This window comes from Acinonyx jubatus, chromosome C2 (genome assembly GCF_027475565.1).
Source record: "Acinonyx jubatus isolate Ajub_Pintada_27869175 chromosome C2, VMU_Ajub_asm_v1.0, whole genome shotgun sequence".
In the NCBI taxonomy this organism is placed as follows: domain Eukaryota; kingdom Metazoa; phylum Chordata; class Mammalia; order Carnivora; family Felidae; genus Acinonyx; species Acinonyx jubatus.
The window spans coordinates 98,946,440-98,965,119 of record NC_069384.1 but is presented as its reverse complement, the minus strand read 5'-3'; the positions used below and the strand labels follow the sequence as shown (position 1 = coordinate 98,965,119).

Below are 18,680 nucleotides of genomic sequence, written 5' to 3'. Positions count from 1 at the left end.
GACATGAAAGTAACTGGATATTTGCAGTATCATTCTTTTTGCTCAGGAGAAACAGATGAGGCAAGAACACAATAGTGAATGATCCCATGAAGACTTGTTCCTGTTTAAGTGAGCTAGCTGCTTAGGACAGCCGCTGGGAAGGAACAGGTGCTCATAATCATGTCTAATATTTGAGTGCTTTCAGTGCATTACATGTTTAGTCCCTTCAAGAACTCTATGAGACAGGGGTGCCTGGGTGTCTCAGTCAGTTGAGTGTCCAACTCTCAATTTCAGCTCAGGTCATGATCTCCTGTTTCATAGGACTAAGCCACATGACTGGCTTTGCACTGACAGTGTGGAGCCTGTTTGGGATTCTCTCTCTCCCCTTCTCTGTTCCATCCCTGCTCATTCTCTCTCTCTCTCTCTCTCTCTCTCTCTCTCTCTCTCTCTCTCTCTCTCTTCTCAAAACAAATAAACTTGATAAAAAATAAATAAAATCCAGTTAGTTAACATAACGCAGAGTATTAGTTTCAGGTGTACAACATAGTCCACACTTCCATAAAATACCTGGGGCTTATCACAAGTACCCTCCTTAATCCCCATCACCTATTTAAGCCCCCCCCCACACACACACACCTCCCCTCTTGTAACCATCAGTTTGTTCTCTATAGTTAAGAATCTGTTTCTTGGTTTGCCTCTCTCACTTTTTCCCCTTTGCTCATTTGTTTTGTTTCTCAAATTCCACATAGGAGTGAACTTCAATTTTCTTTTTTCTTAATTGGAAAAAGCAAAAAATTAAAACACATTAAATACCCATCAATAGTCATAAACTTTGGTGGATAAAAATACAATAAATTTGTTTTTTTCTTATTTTTATTATATGTGTGTTAGTATACATATAGAACTACATGTAATAATATTGTTATTATTATAGTTACAGCAATTGATTGTTTTATGGACTGAACTGTGTCCCCCAACAATTCTTAGGTAGGAAGCTTTAATCCCTGACCCCTTATATGACTGTATTTGGAGATAGGGCCTTCAAGGAGGTAATTAAGGTTAAATGAAGACATAAAGCTGGGATGCAAATCTGAAAGGATTGGTGCTCTCATAAAAAGAGGAAGAGATGCCAGAGCACGGTCACATATATACTCTCTCTCTCCTTCTGTGCATGCACAAAGGAAAGACCAAATGAAGATACAAGAATCCAGCTGTCTACAAAGCAGGATGAGATGTCTCGCTAGAAACCAACACTGGTAGCATCATGACTTCTAGTCTCCAGAACAGTGGGAAAGTAAATGTAATTATTTAAGCCACTCAGCCTGGCATTTTATTATAGAAGCCCAGGCTGATTAATACATTCTGGGTAGAATTATAGCTGCTGTTAAAATAAGTTCACCTTCTTTTCTTAAATGACAAATACTTGTTAGCTGAAATTTGTTAAATTCGTAAGTTTAATTTGTTTCACATTGAAAACACTCTTTAGCAACCTTACAGGCTGACAGTAAAAACTAATAGTAGCCATCAAAACCTTAAACAATTAGCTTTTAAATATTGTTTCCCTGGAGCACTGGATGTTATATGTAAGTGATGAATCAGCAAAATCTACTCCGGAAACCAATATTACACTGTGTGTTAAGTAACTAGAATTTAACTAAAAACTTAACATATAATAATTAAATAATAAATTACAAGTAAATACAGCCTTCAAACTAATAAATAAAATAAAATAATTAATGTCATTTCCCTTTAAGATCTTAGCAGTCCATATTGTCCCTAATAGAATTCTATGTTAAGCTTCAATTGTTCCCTAAGAAGAATACACCTAAAGAGAATATCTGGCCAATTATCTTAGTGTGTCACAGTAAACACTATTTATCCAGCTCTATTATCATTAGGTAAACTATAAAGACTAACTGTTCCTAATACTGTCCTAAGAAAAATTTCATACATTTGCTACTTTTCATAGCAAATATTAAAAAAATTATGTGGTAACTATGAGGTAGCTTAGGTTAAGGCTAATAGAAAAATTTATAGTTCATTTACTTAATCTGCTTGTGATGAAAAGAGTGAGAGAGGTGAGATTCAGATATGTCTATTACAGATAACATATATTATAGATCTGCATATTACATGCATATAATAGATAAATAATATACTATAGATATGCATATTACATTAACATATATAATATAATATATAATATATAATTAATATATATTTACATTACGTGGGTATTATAGATTACATAGATATTGCAAATTGTGAACACACACACATTCACACACAAACACACACCTTCACTGACCTTTATTCTCATAGGTTATGAAGACTAGGAAGAGTCAACTCAGGGTTACATGAATCCATTAAGTTACCCTTAATTTTCTCCATTTGGGCTTCTCCCAAACTACCAAATAATTAAAAAATAATAATTTTCCAAAATATCATATTACTTTATTTTCCACAGACAATTCTTGTTTTTAATTGTTTTTAAGTTTATTTATTTTTGAGAGCTAGCAAAAGAGAGAGAGAGAGAGAGAGAGAGAGAGAGAGAGAGCGAGCACGCGCGCGCAAATGGGGGAAGGGCAGAGAGAGGAAAACACAGAATCAGAAGCAGGATACAGGCTCCAAGCTGTCAGTACAGAGCCCGATGCCTGGCTCGAACTCACAAACTATGAGATCATGATCCGAGCAGCAGTCAGATGCTTAATGGACTGAGCCACCCAGGCACCATTTCCACAGACAATTCTTAATGCCATCATTACAAATACTTTTATGGAGCATTCATTTTCTCTCATATTCTCTCTCTCTCTCTCTCTTTCTCTCTCTCTCTCTCATACTCTCAAAGGTTACAATTTTTTTAAGAAGTAGATTTGCAAGAATAGATTTCATAAAGGTTTTTAAAATTAGCAATAGGTTGTTAAGCACGAAAAATATTAAGTTGTGAATTTAAATTGAATAGAAGTACAGGAAAGCAAGCTCAGTAATTTCTGTTATTTCTCATCTCTTTATACAGAGCTACAAGAAAAAGATAAATGTAGCCCAATTGATGGCTAGATCTTTAAATATATGGTATTGATCCGATATTGAGCAATTCTCTTAATATACTTACTATAATATATATCTATTTATAAAAAGCATTAAAGTCTTTTGTTTTGTTGCAGACCTTTGTTGGTAATTGATGTGGAATGCAATTTATTCTCTCATTGATAGGATCATTTAGCTCACTTGGACACTTTCCTGAACCGGGAAACACAGTGGTTGTACGAGTGGTAGGTGGGCTTGAAGTAGAATTACTAATCGCTAGGAAATAGAGAGGTCAATAAAATAAAACACTGTGTTAAATTAATATTTTCATATTGTGGGAGTAATAAATACCTTACATTGTAAGAACAACTAAGTTTATATATAATAAAAATAAAAATAAATTTTACATTAATAAAAAACTGACACTTTCAAGTCCTGATTACCAAAGGAAGATATCCAAATGGTATTTAAAAATTGTGCAGAGCCCTACTGAGTGTTTTTGTAGAAAACCAAAATATTTTCACAGAAGGTCTTGAGGTAGATTCAAAAGGAAACAAAATGTACATTCCACCATATTTACAAAAAAATGTGTTTTATAGATGAAGAAAGAAGATGGAGAAATATGGATGGGAGAAGGAAATAGAGAAAGAGACAAGAATTACTGCACAAGAGAGAAAGGTAAGAGGGAGAAAACACGTTGGAGTGGACAGAAGAGAAAGCAGGGCACAGCAAAGAAAAGTAAATCCCAATTCTATATAAGACCTTTCCAGTAATCAGATATGGGTAATAAAATTGGTTACTTCACAAAGTAGTGAGTTTGCAGTATACTAGAAAAAAGTAAAACAAATGACTAAGAGCAGTAGAAAATTAACTATGGTTAGACTAGAAGATACTTTGTAACATTATCATTTCCAGTCCTGATTTGGTCTAGAGAGAATGATGAAAAAGGGAAAGCAGGTGAGGTGGATAGGAGTAGTATGCATTTACTGTAAATGAGGATAGAAATATTCAGAAAAATAATAGATAAACTTTTCAAGCTTTGTTTCACCTTCCCTCTATCCTTTTTTTGTTATACATCCTCTCTCCTTTAAAAAAAAAACAAAAACAAAAAACAAAAAACAATACTGAGCCTAAAATAAAGAGGGAAGTCCCATAGATTTTCCACCCCCCCACCCCCAATTTTCCAAGTATCTGAAGGCCAGAGCAAAAACCTAGGTATTTCCATTAATTAGAAGAACCTCACTAAAAACAGTAGATGATTATTCCTCCTGCTTCCATCAACACCTTGATCCCTTTGCCTCTTCACTATTCCTCAAGCAACACAACGTGGGGAAGGTTATTAATGTCAAAGCAGATAGATTCCTTAATTACAACAGCTCTTAACTAAAATAACTGTAATAGATAGAAAAAACTGGAGTAATTATGTAACTTGCCAGAGATCTTTCTTAACGTTTCATCTCATGTAGATAACTTTTAAAAACCTATAACTAATATGGAGTAAAGTTTCTTTAACTTCACTATAATGTGTAAGTATTTTTTAACATTACTTACCTTCAACAGCAGGTGTCCTAGTTGCTAAAACAGCAATTAGGGCAATAGCTATTATAGTAACTATAGCAAAAAGGACAATCAGAGAGATTTCTAATCCAGAAAATTTCTTCCTTGCCATCTAAAGAAAGAAAAGAAATATATGTTTAAAATGTAAAATATGTACTTACAGTACACCACCATCATTATCATTAAAGTATATACATTCCTCTTTTTTTAGCTACAACACAAGCAGAACTGCAGACGGCTCTGTTTATAATCTAAATAAATATTGGCAAAAATGTAAACAACACTTGCAATTTTTAATAAACTGAGTGGATTTGTGGTACACATTATTGTGGTAACTAAGATGAAACATAAGTAGTGGAAAAGCGAAGCAAAGATCTTTCAGCAGATGTGCCTTGCTCTCTCATTTTAGGGCCTTTCTCAAGTGAAAGAAACCTACCACTTGCACTGTGTTCCCTACTTCTCACAATTTTAGGAAGGAGGTGATGTTATCCACATTTTGCTTCTTAGCAACTTCAAGCTTAGAGAAAATAAGTTATTGTCTCTCAAAGTCAAAATGATTTTTAACCATAGTTAATACAATTGGATCTCAATTTCAATACTGCTTTCTTATAACAATACTGTGGAAAAGAATATAAATATATTTGGAAAGAATATACATATGAATATAAATATAAAATATTGTGAAAAATTATATATGTATACAGTATATATTTGGGAGATGTCATTTAAAAAAAGGTTTGAACTGCATGATCTCCAAGTTCCTCCCTCAAAATGAAAATAAAATATACTAAACTCTTGTATCAAACACAGGTGCTTATTTTCTGATAACATAATACATTTCAGTTAGTATACAGAGGATACTTAAATGTAGATTGGGAAGAGCTTTTTTTTCCAGCGATTATCTTAAATTTTATTTGTTTAGTTTAGTTTTGACCATACATCTCTCATCTCTCTTAGTCTTCAAGTTTCCCTGACTTTTCTGTATTCTACGATTTTTTATAAAAATCTTATTCAATGGCATATACCCAGGTGGGAATTTAGAATTTCCATGGTAAATGCTTTAATAAATTGCAGATATTATTTTTCTTAGATTTTATTTAAATTTTAGTTAACATACAGTATTAGTTTCAGTTGTGCAATATAATGATTATAAATTGCTGATTTTAAAATAAAACTTTTGGCCTCTCACCCTAGCCTCTTCTGTAATTATCTAGATCAGTTCATATCCAGTTGCCCCAACCTAAAAACTTCTTTCATTCATTCATTCAAAAGGCCTCTTGGTTCTACCTCCAAAATATTTTCAGAATTATACCTTCATCTTAACTCCAACACTGCAACATCTTTTTTGTATAACATATCTTCTTAGTACATGTTGTTTAGTCTTTCTTCAATCCTTCCATATCTGCTTTTCTAGGTCACTTCCAATTTATGCCAGTTCAAATGCCATGTCCTTTGTGAGTTCTTTCCTACTCTTAGAGGCAGAGTTAATCCATCCTTTTTTCCATTTTACCATATTACATAGCATATCTACTGCCCTTCTTTATACATATGTCAATTTCCTTAATTGTATTGCTCTATTCTTACGAGCAATAATCATGAAAGTAGTTCAGAGCCTGACATCAAGTAAGCACAATTCATTTTTTAAACTGCACCTTATGAATGAATGTTTAAAGATTAGCATTCAATTTTATTTTATTTTTTTATATATGAAATTTGTTGTCAAATTGGTTTCCATACAACACCCAGTGCTCATCCCAAAAGGTGCCCTCCTCAATACCCATCACCCACCCTCTCCTCCCTCCCACCCCCCATCAACCCTCAGTTTGTTCTCAGGTTTTAACAGTCTCTTATGCTTTGGCTCTCTCCCACTCTAACCTCTTTTTTTTTTTTCTTTTTTCCTCCCCCTCCCCCATGGGTTCCTGTTAAGTTTCTCAGGATCCACATAAGAGTGAAACCATATGGTATCTGTCTTTCTCTGTATGGCTTATTTCACTTAGCATCACCCTCTCCAGTTCCATCCACGTTGCTACAAAAGGCCATATTTCATTTTTTCTCATTGCCACGTAGTATTAGCATTCAATTTTAACATATGATTTCCTATTACACATATGTAAGCTGTTTATTGTATCTGTAATCTTCAAAGAACCCAAATGTAAACTAGACTTAATCAAAGTGACAGAGGATATAGGAGGTTGTTGAGAAAATGAAACCCAACTGCTCAATGTTATGTGAGAAAGGACACAGTTGCATTTAATGTTTAACTTCAGATAAGTTTGTCTCACTCAAAGTAATATCTTACTTTGGTATCAAGAAGCCAATAAGGATTGTGCTTTTCTTTTTTAAGAAAAGTCTAAAAACAAAAATGCATATTGTTATGAAGGAGACCCTCTTTTATCCAGAAGAATAAGAACAAAATTAATGTATTAAAATTAAATTACTCATGTGAGTACTCATAAACAGTAAGTACTAAAATTGCTCATGTGCTGTAGGTGGTAATTACATTGATCACATTTTGGATCACAGCAATTTTAAGCAAAACACTTTTCGGGAAATTATATATTGATGTCCTTTCTGTGTAAATTTATTTTAAAAATGAGTAATACTTTACTAGATGGTAGTTTAATGACTTTGTAAAAAAGATTTGCTAGAAAAGATTAAATGTTTTTTAACTGTAGCATTCTACTCCACCTATACATATTTTCTTAAATAAAATACATTTAGTCATACTTAGAGTATTTCTACATATTTTAAGATATGTTTTGATTCTTACTTTTTTCTATATGAAGTAGTTAAACAAAATTTGCTTTGATTCACTTATAATGAAGAGCTGGGGAAAGAAAATATTCTCATATCTTAAAAAAATTTAAAAATGTTTTCTCCTGTTTTAGTACAAAGACTATATATTTAAAATGGCAAATGAAAATAAGCTGTCTTTTCTCTTTTAGAGAAGTACAAATAGACAGGAATATTGCTAACATGAATTAAAGGAATACATAATTACTTAGAAACATGAAAGTAATGAAGAAATATGATCCATAAACGTACCTTATTTCATAGCCTGTTCTGTTCACTATGCCGTACCAGAGCTGGGTAAGGCTGCAAAAGTTATGATCAAGGAAACTGCTCAGATATATATGGAGCTACTCATAAAGTTTTATTGCACCTTCACCAGCCTGTCAGCATTTAATAAACTTCAACACGCGTCGAAAAAAAACCTTAACCCTGAAAATAGTTGCATAAATAATTCTGTATAGGAATCTAAGTTAATTAATAATTGTGCCCTCAGATATTCTTTGATTCCTGAAGCTATGAACTAGCCCAAGAACATAAAAGTGTTTATTTATATTGTTTTTTTTCATAATTTTATTTCTTTCACTATTTAGATATTGTTTGAATAACTGTCTTATCTAATTATGTGAAATTTAAACTATTACTAAAATGTAGAAACATATTGGTAAGGTAGATCTGGAAAACATTTGCAGGAACTAACAATTAGAAGATAATATTTAATGGAAGATAAATAAAATAGATATAAAATAGAAGATAATATAAAAAGCAATGATTAAATAAAAGTTATTTCCTGTGTCTCATTATTAACTTTAAGGTTGAAAGACTGAGCCAATCCGTAAGACTAAAATGTAAAAGTAGAGATATATAAATAAGTAATTCAGAAATAAAATCAAAATTTTATCTATATTTTTATTTATAGCACAAATTTAATTATCAAAAATTATATTGTAAACAGCATTTCATACAGTAAAATTATAGTATCAATTACATTACTTGTTTAAGTTAGTATAGTGTTTAGGAGCAAAGGATTTAATATAAGAGACCTGGTTCCAAACGCCAGCAGTACTACATATTCCTAAGAAACTGTGGGCAAATCTGTTAATGTTTTTAAGCCTAAACCTCTTTACAATGAGGAAATAAAAATATCTACCCAAAGAGTCATTGTGAGATTTATATGCACTAACATAATCTATTAACATTATTGCAGCTCTGTCATCAGAGATTACAATTTGAAGTGCTTAGTGTCTGAGTTCTGCACACGATCTTGGCACTATCTTTTCAAAGGAATATATATTAAAATAATGTGGTCACACAAAGTACAGTTACTGGTTTTTTGAGACAATCTGAATAGGAGTAAAAGAAGTGAATACATGGATTACTGTCAAGACTCAGGGGGAATATAAAGGAGAACTTCCAATATATAAAGAGCAGTGATATGGAAATAACATTAGAATCATTCTAGATTGTCTCAGTGGGCAGAAGTCCAATGTAATAGAAATTATGAATGATTTACTCTCTACTCACATAGCACACAATTATGCATGTGGAAAAGTCATTCAAAATACTGAATTAGAGTCAGGATGTGAGTGTAGCAAGGTCACAGAATATAAAGTCAATGTACAAAAGTCAATCATGTTCTACATAACAGTAATTGCAAATTGAAACTTAATATATTACATATAAATATATTTTTAGATTTTTAGATTTTTTATCTAAAAAATATATATAAAGAGAAATATATATATAGAGAGATATATATCTAACATATATCTTTATAGATATAAATGATAGATAATTTATGATAGCATGAAAAATTAATATTTAGGTATAAATCTAACAAATATATGCAGACTATTCTGAAAACAACAAAATGTTGATAAAAGAAGTTTAAGATCTAAATAAATGGAGAGATAAACTGTATTCATGGATTAGAAAACTGAAAATTATTAAACTGTTTATTCTTCATAATTAGATCTACATATTCAATATAATATCAATAAAAATCTCAGGAAATAAATATAGATAAATTGATTATAAATTTTCTACATCAATGTTTATAGAAGCTTTGTAATTTCCCCAACCTGGACACAACTAAGGTGCCCATCAATACCTGGCATACTACTCAGGAATAGAAGTTATGAATACTGATTCATGCAACTATATGGATTAATCCTAAAATTCAGGTTAGTTGTTTTCTCTGCAATTTAAATTTTCTGACTGGCTCAAAATAAAGTAATTAATTAGCAATTTGTCTACCCTTTGTTTTTTTTTCTCTTCTAAGAGTAATATCAAACACTCCAGTGTTTCACATCTTTGAACTGAAACTAATTCTGTCAAGTTTTAATTAATATTTTGTAGATTTTCTTTTATGTGTAGATATATTTTAAGTAATACTGTTTGTTCTCTCGATTTAAAAAGTTTATGTGATTTGAAATTTTCATGCCTTCTCTTTCATATCCAGGTTTCCATGTCTGGTGCTGTGTGTGAGCTTGCCTTTGCCTTGAACAGTTTCTTTAAATGTTTATTTATTTATTTTTGAGAGAGAGAGAGAGCGCGCGCGCATGCGAGAGCACATGCGTGAGTGGGGGAGGGGCAAAGAAAGAGGGAGACAGAGTCCTAAGCAGGCTCAACGTTGCCAGCACAGGGCTAGACAGAGACTCTGAATCTGGAACCAGGAGAGTTGTGGCTGCTTAGCCAACTGATCCACTCAGGCGCTTTTGCTTGAGCAGTGTCTTTTGTTTCCATTGTTCCATACTTCCTCCCACCCTAGCTCTGGTTCCATTCATTAACTTCACCACCAGGGGAGTAATGTGTTCATGAATTGCTAGGAGGTAAATTCAAACAAAACTATAATACAAAGGTATTCAATTATAGACATGACAAAATTATATACAATAATGAAAAATGTGTTTTAACTTAAAACATAATTTTATCTAAAAGTAATTGTGAGTTTATTTTTTTTTATTTATTAATATATAAACTGTACAAAATTTTAAAACTGCATTAAGTAAATTAACAAAAATTGAGTTAGGGGTGCAATAGGCAAAAAAAGTTGTAAACACAACAGTGAAATGGAACCATACTTGGTGATTGACACTTTTACTAAACAGAACAGATTAGTGTTCAACTACTCTCTTTATGGACTCTGTTCTGTTTAGACTTTCTAATTTCTAAATTCTAAATTTCTAATTTCTAAATTTCAGAATTTCCAACATATGGTGGTTAAATCATGCATATCAAACATACACTTTGGGTTAAAACTAATATCATTTATAATCCCATTTACAATTGCACCAAAAACAATTAGATACCTAGGAATAAAACTAATCAAAAAGCTGAAAGACCTATACTCTGAAAACAATAAAACACTGATGAAAGAAATTAAAGATGACCCAAAGATATGGAAAGACATTCCAAGCTCATGGACTGAAAGAAAAAAAAAATATACATATATATATATATGTATGTATTATTTAGGTTTCTTTATTTTGAGGAACTGAGAAAGCACATGCATGCATGCATACAAGTGGGGGTGGGGCAGAGAGAGAGGGAGAGAGAAATCTAAGGCAGGCTCTACACTGTCATCACAGTGACCAACACAGGGCTCAATCTCATGAACCATAAGATAATGACCTGAGCCAAAATCAAGAGTCAGACACTTAACCAACTGAGCCACCCAGGCTCCCAGAAGAACAAATATTGTTAAAATGTCTACACTAGCCAAATTACTCTTCACATTTAATTCGTCCCTGTCAAAACACCACCAGCATTTTTCAGAGGTAGAACAAGAAATCCTAAAATTTGTATGGAACCACGAAATACTTCAAATAACCAAAGCAATCTTGAAAAAGAAAGGCAAGGCTGGAGGCATTACAATTCCAGACTTCAAGTCATAACACAAAGCCATAGTACTCACAACAATATGATACTGGCACAAAAATAGACAAATAGATCAACAGAACAGAAGAGAAAATCCAGAAATGAGCCCACAATTACATGGTCACTTAAGCTCTGACAAAGCAGGAAAGAATAACCAATGGGAAGTCTCTTCAACAAATGGTGTTGGGAAAACTAGACAGTAACATGCGAAGAATGAAACTGGATCACTTTCTTACACCATACACAAAAGTAAATTCAAAATGGATGAAAGACTTAAATATGAGACAGAAAACCAACAAAATCCCAGAGGAGAACATAGGCAATAACCTCTTTAACGTTGGCCTTAGCAACTTCTAACTGACACGTCTCCAGAAACAAGGGAAACAAAAGCAAAAATGAACTATTGGGACTTCATCGAGATAAAAAGCTTCTGCACAGCAAAGGATACAATCAATAAAACTAAAAGGCAACTGATGGAAGGGAAGAAGATATTTGCAAATGGGTTTGAAATTTGATATTTGATAAAGGGTTAGTATCCATAATCTATGAAAAACTTCTCAAACTCAACACCCAGAAAACAAATAATCCAGTTAAGAAATGGGCAGAAGACATGAATAGACATTTTTTCCAAAGAAGACATCCAGATGGCTAAAAGACACATGAAAAGATGCCCAACATTACTTATCATCAAGGAAATACAAATCAAAACCACAAAAAGATAACCTCACACTTGTCAGAATGGTTAAAATTAACAACTCAGGAGACAACAGATGTTGGCGAAGATGTGGAGAAAGGGAACTCTCTTATACTGTTGGAGGAAATGCAAACTGGTCCAGGCACTCTGGAAAACAGTACAAAGGTTCCTCAAAAAGTTAAAAATAGAACTATCCTATGATCCAGCAACTGCACTACTAGGTATTTACCCAAAGGATACAAAAACACTTATTTGAGGGGACACATGTACCCTAATATTTATAGCAGCATTATCAATAATAGCAAATTATATTAAGAGCCCTAATGCCCACCGACTGATGAATAAAGAAGATATGGTATATATACATACACACATATGTATACATATATATACATATATATACATACATATACACATGCACACATTCCACACAATGGAATTTACTCATCCATAAAAAAAAAAAAAAAAAAAAAAAAAAACCCAGAATCTTGCCGTTTGCAACAATGTGGAAGGAGCCAGAATATACTATATGGGGTGCCTGGGTGGCTCAGTTGGTTGAGCATCTAACGTCAGCTCAGGTCATGATGTCACTGTTAGTGAATTCAAGACCTGTATCAGGCTTGCTGCGGTCAGCACAGAGCTCACTTCAGATCCTCTGTCCCCGCCCCCCCCGCCCCTCCCTGTTCACACTCTCTCTCTCTCTCAAAAATAAATAAGCATTAAAAAATAATATATTATGCCAAGTGAAATAAGTCAGTCAGAGAAAGACAAACACCATATGATTCCACTCATGTGGAATTTAAGAAACAAAACAGGTGAACATAGGGGAAAAACAGAGAAACCATAAAACAGACTCTTAACTACAGAGAACAAACTGAAGGTTGCTGGAGGGAATATGAGTGGGGGGATCGTCTACATAGGTGATGTGTATTAAGGGAGGGCACTTGGTGTTATATGTAAGTGATGAATCACTAAATTCTACTGAAACTAATATTGCACTACTGTTAACTAACTAGAATTTAAATAAAAAACTTGAAGCAAACAAACAAAAACTATCTGTTCACTCTAGATCATTAACCTTTCTCTGAGCTATACAATTAGAGACAAATAATCTACCTTCCTTGAGCCAGTGAATAATTTGACTCTCTTAATTAAAGCATTTTATACTCATCTAATACAGATTGTAAGAACAGACATTGCTTATTGATAATAAATTTTAATGATGAAATATTAAATGTGTCTACTCTGGATCAAGAGGTTGGTAGTTGGATTATGTGTATTTATTACCTTCTCTAGACTTCCATTATGTAGCTTGTCAAGTATTTTCATAAACCAGAAAACTACAGGTACACATATATGGCATAAACCTCTGGGACTATTAAGATAATAAAAATCTTAAAAACCCTAATAGTATCACTATAAATGATTGTAAAATGGAAAGGAAAATGAAAAGGAGTCTCACTCATGCTTTGCTATTTTATAGGAAAAATTTATGTTTTTTTTTCTATTCTGCATTCTTGAAGTGTGAATTGTGGACTTAAATATGGAAGGGGCTGTTTCATTTCAAATATAAGTTTTCAGAGAACTCCTAATAAGTTAATTTTTAAAACCTATCATTTAATCATCACTGAAACAAATGGACAGAATAGACTGTTACCTACTAAATTTCAATCATATTATATGTAAAAATATATTTTGCCTGTAATACTATCAGTGCTGTGAAGTTACATAAAATGGAAGTAATTAAAATTAATTTCAGAATAATCTTTATAATTATCATTCTAAATATTGTAAATATCATTGAAATTATATTGCAAACATCGATGAAAATACTATCTAGTTCCTGAAAACAGCCCTTGAAAAACAATTTTCAGCTTGTTAATGCTGTAATTTTATTTACTCTATTTCCATGTTTTGATTCTAGGAGATTTATTGTGGGAAAAAACTACATTTTTTAAAGTTTATTTATTTTGAGAGAAAGAGAGTGGGGAAGGGACAGAGAGAGAGGGAGAGAGAGAAATTCCCAAGCAGGGTCCACGCCATCAGTACAGAGCCAGCGTGGGACTAGAACTCTCAAATCCTGAGATCATGACCTCAGCTGAGATTAAGAGAGTCTGATGCTTAACCAACTAAGCCACTCAAGTGCCCTGGAAAAAACTAGTTTTAAAATGTAGAAAACTCATTCACATATTGGAAATAGCCAATAAAAAAAGACTAATGAATTTAAACAGATCATGATTTCTCTGGAGTGGCTATTTAATGTATACATTCCTGAAAAAGAAGTTTTATAAATAATAGTAGAGAAAAATAAAAATAAAAATAAAGTGACTAGAGGCTGGTCTAAAATTAATCTCATTCCTTTAGCACTTATGAGATTTACCTACTTCTAAATATTCACTAGAGATTTAAGGCCATATTTCTTTGGCAAATAAGCTGAGAACAGTGAAGCCAGTTTAGAAACCTGCTATCTAAGTCTTTCTGAGGGAATTTCCACATTGTTAAGAATGAACAATCAGTAAAAATTGCACAGAACTCCATGTTTAAAATATATTATTTTATTATGTACATAATTTGCAAATATTTTTCCATGTTCTATGGCTTGGTTACTCATTCTCTTAACAATGTCTTTTGAAGAACAGTTGTTTTCAATTTTTTAAAGATCAATATTTATTTATTTGTTTATTTGTTTTTTAGTTCAGAGGTGCCTGAATGGCTCAGATGGTTAAGCATCTGACTCTTGATTTTGGTTCAGGTCATGATCTCACTGTTTATGAGATTGAATCCCTTGTCAGGGTCTGCACTGACAGCATGGAAACTTCTTGGGTTTCTCTCTTCTTCTCTCTCTGCCCCTCCTCTGCTTGCACTCTCTCTTTCTCTCACTCTCTCTTGAAATAAAATAAATTAAAAAAATTAACTGGTTCATTCTTTTGGTGTCCTATGTAGGAAATCCATGCCTATCCAAGCTCATAGATATTTTCTCCTATTTTTTAGAAATTTTCTGGTTTTAAGTTTTATAATTTTAGTACTATATTCTTTGTGGATTTAATTTTTATGCTGTGGAAGTTCCGGCAAAGTTTAATTTTTTTGCACGTAAATAACTAATTGTCCCAGCAATACTGTTAAAAAACAAACTATCCTTTATCCATTAAATATCTTTTCACCTTTGTTGAAATTTTGTTCATACATGTGTGGGTCCATTTTGGACTTTCTACTCTGTTCCAGTGATCTATATGTCTAGCTTTTCTTAAAGACCATACTGTCTATTGCTTCACAATTATTCATGTAATCCAGAAGGATGAGTCTTCTAGTTTTGTTCTTTTTCAGAATTGCTTTGTTAATTTTAATTCTCTTTTTCTCATGTATGTTTTAGAATAAGTTTCTTGACTTCCACCTAAAATTCCTGCTGGGATTTTACTTGGGATTGCATTGAATCTGTAACTCACTTTAAGGAAATTTTATATGTTATTAGTATTGAGTCTTTCAAACCATAAACATGGTATATATTCCCATTTACTAAGGCCTTGATTTCTTTCATCAGAATTTTTCAGTATGCAGATATTGTCCATATTTTAATATTTATACATAAGGGTTTTGTTTGGTGGTGCTAGTTTAAATGATATTTTCTTATTTCAAATTGAAATATTGTGTTAGAATATAGAAAAATGGTTGAATTTTGTATATCAACCCTGTATCCTATAATTTTGCTAAACTTATATAGTAAGTTCCCAAACCATTTTGTAGAATCATTGTGATTTTTACATAGATGACCATGTATATCATCTTTTATTGAGAAATTTATATTCTTTAATTTCAATCCATTTGTCTACTATTCCTTTCCCTTGACTTGTTGCACTTACTAGAACTTCCAGTAAAATGTTAAATGGAGCAATGTGAGCAGTCATCCTTGCATTGTTCTTGATCAGAGGGAAATATTTAATCTTTCACCATTAAGAATAATGTTTGTAGGGTTTTGTTTGTTTGTTTGTTGACAGATTCTCTTGATCACATTGAAGAAATTACTTTCTTCTCTTAGTTTGTTGAAATGGATATTGAAATTTCTTAAAAGTTTTTTCAGCATTCATTGAGATGGCCAAATTACTCTTCCTGTTTGGTTTGTCAAACTGGTGAATTTCCTCCACTGATTTATAAGTATAGAAAAAAGTCTTGTGCTTTCAGAATAAATCCTATACTGTCATAATATATTATCTTTTTCAATAATGTTGGTTGCATTTGCTTCTATTTTCTTAAGGATTTTGGGGTCTATTTTCGTGAGGATACTGGCTGGTTTTTTTTAATTTCCTCTAATATATTTGCCTGATTTTTGTACCTGGATAAACTGGACTCATAAAATGAAATGGGAAGGGCTTCCTACTCTTACCTATTCCGGAAATTTTTATTTGGAACTGGTGTTACTTCTTCTGCAACTGTTTGGTAGAATTCACCAATGAATAATCTGCTCCTAGAGATTTTATAATAACGAGTTTGTTTTTTTTTTTTACATACAAGTACATTTTTTTTCAGAGATATTATAATCTATTAGCTATATGCTCCAATTTAGAAGACAAGGTCAAATGTCACCAACTAAAGAGATTTGAGTCCCCTAAATTCTGAGTGAATTTTTTATTCATCTAAATGGTTTACACTTAATAGAGAACACATAACCAAAGAACTAGAAAAACAGAAGTTCCAAAGAACTAGAAAAATAGAAGTTAAACAAGTTTCATATTAAGTAATTATCACAATTTAAAATAAATTTGGATAATTAGATTATTCATGAAAAGATACTAAAAAATATTTATAAGAATATATGACAAACACCATCAACTCTAGTTTTCCTCATAAATGGAAGAGTTATTTAAAATCAAAGTCATTGCTTTATTATTTTGTTTTATATTGTTTGATTTTTGTGGCTGCAAATTTACATAAGTTTTTTTTAAGTTCTTAGTTCATTAATCCTTTCATGAAAAATCTGCACAATGACTACAGATAAAAGAATCTTTACTCCTTCTTTTGTCCAATCACCAGCTCATATTTTGTCAGCACCAACACTAGTGTTTGCAGTCCCCCTGACTTTCTTCGCTCTGTTCTACTGTTCCTTTCACTGTTTTCTTGAGGTCTGTTTCTTCTCATACAGTCCAAGTCTTGCAAGTCTATGTTTGGGTTCATTTTTCTTTGCATAACCCAATAATCATAAATCATGCCAAACAAAGCTAGTTGTCTTGCCACTATCAAAATGAGTTCTGAATCTAAACACAAAGAAGACATCTGCTGCGGTTTTGTACATTTTGGCTACGTTTTTGAAACTTCTGTCTTGGGTTTTGTTGCTTTTCCAGGATGAAGAATATCAATGACCATTTGTTTTTGCTGAAGTAGTTGGATGGTCATGAACTTCATGGTCTGGATAGTTACTGTGTTGTTCATGACGGTGGCCAAGCTTCAAGCAGCCGGGGGGAACTATATATGTTTTTTAATAAAAAATGGAAGGTGCTCAAAAATGATACAGAAAGAAAACCTAAAATTAAACATTTTCTTCTTTTTTTTTAAATTTACATCCAAGTTAGTTAGCATATAGTGCAATAATGATTTCCAGAGTAGAATCCAGTGATTCATACCCTATGTATAACACACAGTGCCCATCCCAACAAGAATCTTCCTTAATGCCCCTTACCCATTTAACCCATCACCCACCCATAACCCTTCCAGCAACCCTCAGCTTGTTCTCTATATTTAAGAGTCTTCTATGTTTTGCCCCCTCCTTGTTTTTATATCATTTATGCTTTCCTTTCCTTATGTTCATCTGTTTTGTATCTTAAATTTCACATATGAGTGAAATCATATGATATATGTCTTTCTTTGATTAATTTCACTTAGCATAATACCCTCTAGTTCCATCCACATTGTTGCAAAAGGCAAGATTTTGTTCTTTGTGATTAACGAGTAATACTCCATTGTGTGTGTGTATATTAAATGTGTGTGTGTGTGTGTGTGTGTGTGTGTGTGTGTGCCACATCTTTTTTATCCACTCATATACTGATGGACATTTGGGCTCTCCATACTTTGGCTACTGTCGATAGTGCTGCCATCAACATTGGGGTGCATGTGCCCCTTCAAAACAGCTCACTTATATCCTTTGGATAAACACCTAGTAGTGCTATTGTTGGGTCATAGAGTAGTTCTATTTTTAATTTTTTGATGAACTTCCATACTGTTTTCCGGAGTGGCTGCACCAGTTTGCATTCCTATCAGCAATGCAAAAGACATTCTCTTTCTCTGAGTCCTCACCAACGTCTGTTGTTGCCTGAGTTGTTAATTTTAGCCATTCTGATTGTTGTGAGGTGGTATCTCATTGTGGTTTTGATTTGTATATCTCTGATGATGAGTGATATTAAGCAATTTTTCATATATTTATTAGCCATCTGGATGTCTTCTTTTGAAAAGTGTCTATTCATGTCTTTTGTCCATTTCTTCACTGGATTATTTGTTTTTTGGGTGTTAAGTTTGAGAAGTTCTTTATAGATTTTGAATACTAACCCTTTATCTGATATGTGACTTGTAAATATCTTCTCCCATTCTGTTGGTTGCCTTTTAGTTTTGCTGGTTGTTTATTTCATTGTGCAGAGCTTTTGAACTTGATGAGGTCCCGATAGTTCATTTTTGCTTTTGTTTCCCTTGTATCTGGAGACGTGTTGAGTAAGAAGTTGCTGCAGGCAAGATCAAAGAGGTTTTTGCCTGATTTCTCCTCTAGGATTTTGAT

General features: G+C 32.6%; 1 protein-coding gene across 5 annotated transcripts in view; it reads right to left on the bottom strand.

Moving 5' to 3' along the window:
* Positions 1-18,680, bottom strand: part of SI (sucrase-isomaltase) — a 153,973-nt gene that overhangs the window by 93,405 nt on the left and 41,888 nt on the right. The window contains exons 1-3 of one of the 5 annotated variants that reach the window (XM_053221242.1): positions 7,609-7,714; positions 4,558-4,675; positions 3,146-3,282 (exon numbers count right to left, since the gene is read on the bottom strand). In XM_053221242.1, the coding sequence (XP_053077217.1) occupies positions 3,146-3,282; positions 4,558-4,675 (255 nt within the window). In that variant the 5' untranslated portion in view covers positions 7,609-7,714. Of the gene's footprint in view, positions 1-2,287; positions 2,370-3,091; positions 3,283-4,557; positions 4,676-7,608; positions 7,715-18,680 lie in introns of those variants that run through there. The other 4 variants (XM_015085747.3, XM_053221244.1, XM_053221245.1 and 1 more) reach the window with 4 other exon arrangements.